At 28.8% G+C, this 11701-nt stretch overlaps 1 protein-coding gene across 1 annotated transcript in view; it reads right to left on the reverse strand.

The window, feature by feature from the left end:
• Positions 1 to 8382: 8382 nt before the first annotated feature.
• Positions 8383 to 11701, reverse strand: part of LOC148312617 (synaptic vesicle glycoprotein 2B-like) — a 34559-nt gene continuing 31240 nt past the window's right edge. The window contains exons 8-10 of the mRNA XM_088276072.1: positions 10635 to 10909; positions 9299 to 9426; positions 8383 to 8515 (exon numbers count right to left, since the gene is read on the reverse strand). Coding sequence (XP_088132198.1) covers positions 8460 to 8515; positions 9299 to 9426; positions 10635 to 10909 — 459 coding nt within the window. The 3' untranslated portion in view covers positions 8383 to 8459. The remainder of the gene's footprint in view (positions 8516 to 9298; positions 9427 to 10634; positions 10910 to 11701) is intronic.

Below are 11701 nucleotides of genomic sequence, written 5' to 3' on the forward strand. Positions count from 1 at the left end.
TTAAAATTCAGTCATCAAGCAGAATTCATAGGTTCCAAAAATGAATTTTCTTGATTGACAATTGCATATTTCAAAACTCAAACATCATTTTAACTATACTTATATGTGCTGTTTTTTCCACCTGACAAGCACATTCTCATCTTTAGGGATTGATATGTACTCCCTACATCCCTGAAGATAACAAAATGTTTGTCAAAACCGGATGCAAAAAAGTATCATAAATGTAAACGGTTAAAAACAATAGTTGAGCTTTATTTTAAAGCTCATAAAATGTTCTAAAAAGTATCAGCAAAAACATATAAGAAAATAAAGGATATTTTCACAATCATGAAGTTTAAGTTTTAATTTGCTTACTCAGTCCTATAGACTAAGGCTGGATGGAGTGTGGTCGGAGGTACATACGAGTATAATGGATTTAGCCGACGATTAATTAGTACAAATACAGAATTAAATTATGTTTACAAAAATAATAATTTGGGAAAACTATGTAAAAAAGGCATCAAAATGTGAATAAAGATCTTCAATTCATTCTCAGATTATTCACAAATATAACAATTATAAATCGATACATTTTTAATAACCATTTTAGTAGGTATTCATATTTGCATTATCAAATTTCCATCCCACGGTGATACTGTTTCTAATCCAACTTTCATGACCTGTATAGTACTTACTCTACAGGTCATGAATGTTAAGTACTCTACACAACATTACGTAACAAATTCAATTTAATTTATGCGTAATCATAATCATATCAATACCCACTATTCCTCTCAAATATAGTGAACAATTCACAATATATTACATTTACGCTATTCATCAAAATATCGATATTATTAATTACCGTTTTTTTCTTGTATTAGGAGATATCGACAAATCATCAATACGTTAATCGCAATAAAAAATATTTGATAAGCAGGTTTTTAATATTTTATAGATGTTTCAACTTGTAATGAATCAACTATCGTTTATTATACAAAGGAAGATGGATATGTGAGCATCTCAGAGCTTAGGACCTGGCATAAGGCCGTCTTAGGTTATATTAACACTATACAATTGTGTCACTTCACCATTCCATGTATTAATGTATCATATTATTATTCCTTCTTCTTCGAACCCTTATCCGCACCTCCATGGTGCATAGGGTACTGCATCATATAAACACAGTATTCTCTTGTTCGTTAATACATGAATGAAAGGTGATCAGCCTCCGTTTCAGGTACCAGCCCAGGGCAATATTGAATAAATATTAGAGTGAAAAAATCACTTATATTTATTTGACCCCCCCCCCTGAGAATCGAACCCGGGAACCCCAGAGCGGTAGCCGACCGTGCTGACCATTACACTATGGAGACGGACTAAATCATCAATACGTTAATCATAATAAAAAAGTTTTAAAAAAAAACAGATTTTATATACTATATACTTAGATGTTTTAACTTGTGACAAACCAAGAATTACTTTTTATATAAAAGAAGATAGAAGTGTTGATATTTCAGGGCTTAAGACCTGGCATTTGGCCGTCTTAGGTGATATTAATACTTGAAACAATCGTGTAAACTCACAATTTCATGTATTGATTTTTTTTTAATTATTTATTTGACAGTCACCCAGTGAAAGGATGTTTCTGCCAGTGTCAAGTATTATTTTTATTTACAAACAAAAATAAATAATAAATAATAATAACAATTCATACGAAATTTCATAGTTTAAATGCGTTAAGCTTTATCATTTTAGAAATTAATTGATTAATTAATTTAATATTATATTATTACTTTTTGACATCTCATCAAAGATGAAGAAGAATATGGAAGTCTGGGCATTTACGGGGCATTTCATGAACAAGGTTTCTAAATTGGTTCATATATATAGAACTTCCAAGAATTTGAGTAGTGCGGTTGTCAATAATGGGTAGAATTGGTGAATGTTACACGTGTGTAAAGTGATCACTTAAACCAGCCTATGACGGTCGTAAGCCCCGTAAATGCCCAGACTTCCATATTCTTCTTCATCTTTGATGAGATGTCAAAAAGTAATATGAAAATAACTCCTGTAATTGGAGATAATCCAGATTTTGTGAACAAGTATTTGGACACACTCAAAATGTTGTAATATTATATTGGTGAATAATCCAGCGTCTGAATGAATAAATAATAATAATAAATTGATTAGTCGATTATTTTTCAGTTTCATGAATGAAGTTCATTGATGATGATGAAATTCGTCATCAATTTCATCATTCTTTAAGTGAACATTAAGGCAAGACTAAACAAATTAATTAATATCTAAGACAGAAATATTTTCAATTTTTATATGTCGAGATGTCCTGGGTTTCTTAAAATAGAAAATGAAAAACCCAAATTTTAGTAAAATTGATCTTCCTAACATTGTAAAAGGTAAATCGATATTATTAATTTGAAAATGCATTTTTTTAGCATGAAATACTTAAAAAATTATATAAATATGCATATTAAAGGTGTCCTAAGACAAAGCTCTTTATGTTTATATTAAGGGAATATGGAAGTCTGAGCATATCGTTGTCGTACAGGAGAAAGTGACCAACCAAAATGTAAAATGTTCAGGCGGGCCATTTAAGTCACTTTTGCTTGGCAACAAAATAATCATCAATGTAGTTAGTTATTTTTAACAAGTCAATTTATTATATGTATTTCTAACTTTAAAATCGCGTGGGGATTTTTTCAGGGCAATATTAAGCTAGTAAAATATGAAATAGTCTATAATCACTTTTTTGTTAAAAATTCACTTGGTCACTTTCTCCTGTATGACTACGATTTGTATGTATCATGGCATATTGTCCTTACGGAAAAATCCAATATTTGTTAGAAAAAAAAATGTGATAATATTACATTTTTGACATGTTTGAAATATCTTTAGTAGGGTGTGAAGCTGGTGTTTGAAAAAATGAATAAAATTTGTGAATTTAATAATATACTATTAATCACATATAATTTTTGTCATATACCATAGTTAGTGTGAAAACCAGTGTTTGATAGAATAAATAAAAATTATGGATAAAAAATTATTGATCTAAATTATTTTTGGGTCATATTTGTCATAAAGTGACATATAGTGACATATAACGGACTTAGTGCAAAAAAACAGTGTTGATTGAATGAATAAAAATTGAGAAAACTATATTATAAGTATATTTACCCCTCCAATTTAAGCTCACACGGATTCGGAAGTGGAACTTCGAATACTATAGCAACCATTGCTATTTTCATTTCCATTTTTCTACCGATTATTACACCTCTTATTCCTGTCCTGTATGACCGTATTGACCTTGGACCTAAGCTCCATCACTTGCGTCATCTGTATCTCATCAAATATTTCACATCCTAAATCTAAGAATATCGAGCGCAAGACTGCTACCAACCGTATTCGGTGTCCTATGCACCATTGGATGCAGATTAGTACAAATAACATATTTATGTTAATTTAGTGTTTTATACCTAATGGCTTTTTTTGACAGCACCTTTTTCGGCAAATGTGATATTAAAATCTAAATTAAATTTTTAATGAGGCACTATGTCACAAAAATCATGTCGAGTTAACATATCGCTCACTCCTTTCAAGAACGTCATAAATCAAAAAACTTGATTTTTCAGGAGAACGTTTTTAAGGTTTAAAAATATAAAACAATGTATTAAAAATAAATATCAAGCCACTTATTGAACTTTTAACTGTGTAACATATCTTTTTAGGTAAAACCTGAAGGTTTTTTCTCCATTTGAAAAATATTTAGTATATTTCAAAAAATAATTAAACAATACCTTTTCTTCAAAATGCAAAAACAACACTTTCTGCCCTGTAGCGGGTAAATATTAAGATAAAAATATGCCTCTTTTGCTGGGATATACTACATTTTCTGGGCATTCCAAAAACATGCACAGCTGAAAATTGATGATTTTTGATTTATGACGTTCTTAAAAGGAGTGAGCGATATTTTATTGATGAATATTTTCCCCGCGATTTTTTTTCCTGTGATAAATTAAAAATAAGTTTTTTTAAGGCAAAGATATAATTAATTTAAAACATGGACACACATGCATATGTTCAGATTGTTATAACAAAGAACTATACTACATATATTTACTGATGATATGCATATGGGCAAATTCTTAAAACAGGCTTTTCGATGGAAAACGCAATGAAATACTTTCAAACGTAATTATTTTTTAATTAATTATAAAACGAAAAATTATCATTAAGAAACCTCGCAAACAATACAAATCGTTCCTCACTCAATCGTTCTACATGTCAAAACCATCTCAATACACATTTTTAAAAATTTTATCGATAATGCTTATCTCAGCTTTGCATTCCTTCCTTATTTCACTATTCGAACATTTATCATCCATAGTTTTAATAATTTAATTATTAGTTACATAAATCCGCAGTGTAATGGTCACGGGTACGGTGCCGGAGGCTCCGGGTTCGATTCCCAGGAGGGGCTAATAAATATTAGTGATATCGCACTCTAATATTTATGCAATATTACCCTGGATATGTGCTTTTAACGGATGACTGATTACCATTCCTTCAAGATAACACTGCATTTATATGATGCAGTGCCCTATGCACCATCGGGTGTTAATAAGGGTTGTAATAATAATAATAATAAGATAGTCAAATATTCAAATAATCCAGTGTCTAATAATGGTATTAGTCACACCTCCATCTGATTTATTGTAAGAGGTACATTGGGTTCGTAAATGAATAAATAATTCGGCTAATTATTTATTTATTTCCGTGAAATTTTTGAATTTTTTAAAAACAAAATCACAGAATACCGACAACAACGTTTTATTTCAACACGAGTCGATCATTAAAAATAATGCATTTGTTTTTAACCTTTACGGGTCACGATCTATAACACCACTATCGCCTTTCACCGACTGTTCTTTTCAATATTTGTGATACTTTTGTTCGACGAAGAATGTGCTTGCTAATTATTTATAAAATGTCACTTAAACAATTTGATCGTCTTCTTCTATTCATGCTTTCTACTTTAATGTTCGCAAAGTTACTTTTTATTCTTAAAGACACTCATTTTTCATAGCTCCAAAACTGTTCAACTTATTCCACATAGACTATTTGTTAGATGTTTATTCCCTAAGTTCGTGTAAATTTTAAAATTGGCTTAGATTATTTATAGAAGAGACAGATTTAAGCACCTTTTTCTTTTAGCACATGAACTAGCTTTTTACTATTTTACTTTTTCATCTTTTTTATATTTTTAAGTTTTTAATTGTATATTTCAAAAAAAATGTTTTTTGAGAGTTCAGTATTTTTTTGTATTTTATATTAAGTTTTTTGTTATTTTTATTAACTAATTCTACTTAGAAACCTATACCCTTATATCCTGTACTATGACTATTTATTTTGTATACCCACACAGAGGCCATGCCTTTGTGGGATCTTTTTTGTATTCATTTTTATATGTTATTAATATTTTTTGTATTTGAATTTATGCTATGTAATGCAAAAGAATTTAAAATAAAGAAAAAAAAATGAAATAATTATTTGGTACCTCACATAACACAAGAAAGCACCTCCCAACAATGAAAACACATCACAATTAACATACTTTTTAAAGACGTACATAGAATCGAAAGATACACAATACAAAAATATATCAAACATCCTAACACATACTTATTTTGGTCAGAAAAACTTTAATTATAATGTAATAAAGTTATGCAGCCCACTTCCATTATCCATAAAGTCATTAAAGTATAAAAGATCTATTTATAGAGGGATAATGTGAGTGGAGAGATCTGAAATAGATCACATCATTTGGATGTGTTGTATTTGATTGCATGTCATAAACAATTTCGTTTAATTTTTAATTAAAGTTTTCTATTTCTTAAAATCTACTGTGACACGTGTTTCGACTCATTCCGCATCTTTATACGGTGTTTGAAAATTATGCGGAATGCATTAAAAGACGTGTCAGAAGTTTTAAGAAATAGTGGTATTTTCTAAGTAAAACTTAAACTGAAAAAATAAAAATTTTACCACAAAGTGACTGTCGAATCAATTATTGAAAGTTTCTTTCATATAATTTTATTAATAAGTATTGTATAATGTTGAAAACTCAGTAAGGGAACATTATTGTAATTAGTAATTATGTGTTTGGAGCAGAAAAGAAAATTTGTCGTATTTCAAACGATGGTGTCGCCATCTAGTGGTAGTTTAGAGAACTAAGTAGAATTTTTTTATTTTGACTTAAATTATTATTATTCTCATGTTGGAGTCATTTCAATGAAAGTTTTATTCAGAGATTTTTTAAACAATATATTTATACACATGTAAAGTAAACACTGAAGAAAGCGATCTAATAGCTTTTAAATATTTTTTTTACTTTCCACCCATGAAAATTAATGTCTAATTCATCGAAATACCTAATTATTCAGAAATATTTATAAATATTCGAGTATTTAAAAAAAATTAAACTGTATTTATCATCTAACAACTAACGAATAAAACTCAATTCATACATGCATTATCGTTAAAAATTATACTAAGACACTATCGGAACAAAAAATTAAAATTTTAATTAATTAAAAAACACAATTAAAAGAAAAATTAAAAAACATAAGCTTTGACGAAGAGGTTGCATTGTTAATTGAATTATAAAATACTTTAAATAAACAAAAAAATAGTATTTATATACATATATATATACATATATATATAGTATATATATACATATATATATATATATATATATATATATATATATATATATATATATATATATATATATATATATATATATATATATATATATATATATATATACATATATACATATGTAAATAAAATGTTAAAGTAAAGTTTGCTGATACAGCGTGATTAAAAGCTTATGTGACTGCAATATATAGCTGCAAACTGCAATATATACTGACTTATATAGCTGCAAATATACAAAATAAAACGTATAAATGCGTGTCCAAGTCATAAGTGTTGGAACAATCGCAAGTATCTAGTAAATTCTAGTATTGTAAAGTATCTAGTTTATCGAGGTTGCAATTTGCAGTTCATGGAGGTTTTCCCCCATATAGCGACAGTAATTTACAATAAACGAAAGGATTTATTAATCCTTGAGAATTAAGGGGTGAGAATTAAGAGTAGCTTGATCCCTTTTTGCCGGAAATTTTAATTAATCGTTGAAAATTTAACAGATTCACTGAATAAATTAAGTTAAATTTTAGCTCAAAAGCGACAAATTGTAAAGGAATAGCCAGGTTTTGGTTTCAATAATCAGATATCGAAGTATCGATAATTTTTTTTTCTAATAATAATATTTCGTGATAGAAAAGAAAGAAATTTAAAATCTACTAATCCTAAAATTAAGTTGGACGAGGGAGGTAAATAAACGAACCAATGGACGATGAAAAATACTACATTTAATTATTTTTTGAATGGTATATACAATATAATACTATTTTACTACTTATATGGATACTTTTTACAAATATACATATTTACAGGTTTATTTTTACATATTTTTATGCGATTGAGGTACGTGTATATGTAAATATGATGGATATATGATCTTTATCATATATATGACACAAAGATAAGATCAGGTCTCACAAACAATAATATAAGGAATGCAAACTGGCGCCACTCACGGGTAAGTTAAGGTTTTCAATTCATACAAATCATTTAAATTTATTGCTTAGGGTTGATCTGAACCCGAGCTATCACAATAAATAGTTGAGATAGTCTAGCAATATTAAAACTCTTTACAATTGTGTATTTCGTTAAATTACATTGCACTGTTATTATATATACATAAATATATACACACGTAAGAACTTGCATAGGTAGATACAGGGTACATTCATGATTTGTTTCTGTTTTATTCTCTCGTATCATAAATACAGTTTTGTGCTTTAATAATAATTCACATAAAAGAAATACCAGCCAGTAAGGCAACTATTGAAATATTTTAGAGATCCTCTTATTTGAAATAAAAAATATATCACTTCGATCTCCACAATATAATGAAAAATAATTAACTGACACAGAAATTAATATAAAATATGGTTGAAAAAAACACATTAAAAATGTTGTATGTTTTAAATGAATGATTTTGGAATACACACAATTGATTTTACTTGTTTATAATATATATATATATATATATATATATATATATATATATATATATATATATATATATATATATATATATATATATAATATATATATATATATATATATATATATATATATATATATATATATATATATATATATATATGTATATATATATATATATATATATATATATATATATGCATATATATATATATATATATATATATATATATATATATATATATATTATAGGGTTCGAGATGCTCGCCTCTGAAGCTTATTTGATAATCCGTCTCTTGGCATATTGCTCAGTGTATTTTTGATCACTTCATTTTCTTCAGCGTTGTTCTTGGAAGTACTAAAGTCAAAAAACCGCCAACTGAAATTAAGAAAGTTATTATTTTTACTTTAAAAACACGACTTTTTAAAAAACATACTCACATTATCATATAGTAAGACTTAAATAAAATCTTTATTTGGAACAATGTAAATATAAGTTTGTTCATAATCTCAAATCTCCTCAAGATATTCACTGATTGCATTCAGATACGCACAAATATGTGTGTTTTCATGTGTGTGACAGGTTACCTGGGGTAGAAATGATATTTTTCTAAATACATTTTTTTGAAAAACATTAGCATGCACCATATGTTGAATGTACCAGCAACACACACAATACTAAACATTAGCTATGGCAGACAGCGTGTTTCGTGACTGTTGCTATCATTAAGATTTTCAATGTTTTCTATTGCATTTTTATATGTATCGAAATTCCTTCACAATCGTTATGGAATTAAACAAAATAACTGTTGTATAAAATAATATTTTGTAGTACATACATATCGTTGTCATACAGGAGAAAGTGACCAAGTGCATTTTTTACAAAAACGTGATTATTGACCATTTGATATCTTACTAGCTTAATATTGCCCTGAAAAAAATCCCGAAGGATTATAAACATGGAAGTATAATATATTGACTTGTTAAAAATGACTAACTGCATTGATGTTTATTTTCTTGCCAAGCAAAAGTGACTTAAATGGCCCTCCTAAACATTTTATATTTCGTTAGTTGGTCACTTTCTCCTGTACGACTGCGATATATTGTATCTCCTTGGAGTATTTAATGAAAATTCAACGTCGATTATTGTAATGTAACTTACGTGATAATATCGCTGCTATTACTACGAATGGAAATAGGCATCCCATTTCCAGGAGATAGGGGAATGTGACTCCCCCGAGGACTGTTCCCATTCTTCCCAACATCATCATTATAGCAACAGCCATGGCCCTGAAAGCAAATGCGTAAAAAACAAATTTCAACAAAAAAACAAATTACTTGATTAATTATATATTCCTTACAAGTTTTCCAAATCAGGCCTTTGTCTGTTGAGTAAATTTTATTATTTACATAAAATTCGCGTAAAAATATTTCCCTTTCAATTATATTTTTATGGAATAAAAATAAATATTTGTATTATTATTATTTACAAAAATACTTCGATTTCATACTATTTCTGTGAGTCAAAACATTATTAAAAATAAATATCAAATTGTGGTAGTATAGGTTCGAACCTAGAAACTCTGAATCAAGAGTCCTCGACACTAACCACGGGACCACAACCCGACACGAACGACCGAAGAACGGTGCACACATCGAAACATACTAAAATAAGATTTTTGTTAAATATTTTTTGTCAAAACCATTGAATTACCTTTAATAGTTTTGCATTTCAGTTATTTAAAATGTTGGCATTATTTTTCGATGATCCTGTATTTTCAATACCTCCCGTTCCTAATCTAGATATTTTTTTAAATTTACAATATGGAATTTTGTAATTTTTGGAATAGTACAAGTACCTACTTGCTTTGTAATACTCGTATACGCGAGTTACTTGATGTAACTATGGAGTTCTTCACCAAAAAGTTACATTTTCAATATTGCACCAAAAATCATTTGAATGCAAATCTGTTCTGTTTACTGTATTCTATCGAAATTTTAATTAAAGTTGGGACGACACGTGACCAATCCTGTGTAAAACTAATATGAAATCATTAAATCGCACCAAAACGTAACAATTTTAAAAACAATTCCTGATTACTTAAAATCATTAAAATGGAAATGTAACATATTTATTGTAACTGCAGACAGTTGGTAGAATTCCATATTAAATTGTTGGGTAATATATCCAAAATTAAACAAGGTTTATTGGATTGAATTCTACATTTATTTATGTATATGTTAATGTGTGACGCGTTTCGTCTTATTTCGTCTTATTTTGAGTGTTTGATAATGTCTTAATAAGACGAAATGCGTCACATATATTAACATATACATAAATAAATATGGAATTCAATCCAATAAACCTTGTTTAATTTTGGATATATTACCCAACAATGGATATGTAACATTTTGGTGAGGATCTCCAAAACTGTTCTGTCGAATTCCCAAATAAAAATCAAATCAAATAAAATAAAATAGTAGCTTTTGAAATATACCTGATGGACGTCGGAAACAGGTCCACCGCAATGCTGGACAGCACGCTCCCTACGAGACTCGTTATGGACAGGAACACGGCGAAGAGTGCCACCACTTCCGGGAGACTGGTGGACCAGAAGAGCGCCAGGGCGCACGAGCCGCTCCCCACGAGCCCCAGAGCCCCCAGCTTCCTCTTGCCCAGGGTGTTCACCAAGAAGCCCCCACAGACATAGGCGATGAGACTGGAAGCCCCGATTATGACACTGTTGACGTATGTGACGTTCCCCGAATCCAGCTGAATAAAAAACAATTAATATAATACAATTTGTCCGCCTCCAAAGTGTTTTGGTTCGATTCCCAGAAGGGGATCTAATAAATATAAGTGATTTTTTCACTCTAATATTTATATTCAATATTACCCTGAAGCGTAGGGCTGATCACCTTTCCTTCGTGTGTTAACGATCAAGATAACACTGCGTGTGTATGATGCAGTGCCCTGCACCATTGGGGTGCGGATAAGGGTTCGAATGAATGAATGAATATGATAATATAACAGCGACCGGGTTTCGTCGTCATCAGACTGGTTAAATAAAATTTATGTGGGAAAAATATGAAGCTGTTATTTTATTCTATTAAATGTAGTTAGTATTCCACCAAAAAATATTGAATCCAATGAAAAACAATTCTTTTTTATTTCGAATGGTTAGAAATATATTTTTTCTTCTTATTCTTGCAGAAATTTTGTGGCATTTAAGAAAAAACTTTAGAAAATAAAAATGTTACATTTTTAGAAACACAGTTTGTGTTTTATTTAATTTTATTAAAAGCTGATAAAATATGACACAAAGTATCAATAAAAAACGTTCAACGAATTGGTTTTTTATATTTATATTTTGTTTTCGTCTCTTGCTTTTATCAAAACGTAAACAATGAATTTGCAAAATAATGAAATAATATGGTATTAGTGATAATTTTCATGACAAAATTCGTGAAAAAAATCCAAAAATACAAGTATTCAAATATCCATATCGACAATATAATCCCATATAAAAATTCTGCACAGTAAAATACACCTTAATAGAGAAGC

Source organism: Brachycentrus maculatus, unplaced genomic scaffold (assembly GCF_059751285.1).
Source record: "Brachycentrus maculatus isolate JH-2025_06_01 unplaced genomic scaffold, ASM5975128v1 h1tg000037l, whole genome shotgun sequence".
In the NCBI taxonomy this organism is placed as follows: Eukaryota; Metazoa; Arthropoda; class Insecta; order Trichoptera; family Brachycentridae; genus Brachycentrus; species Brachycentrus maculatus.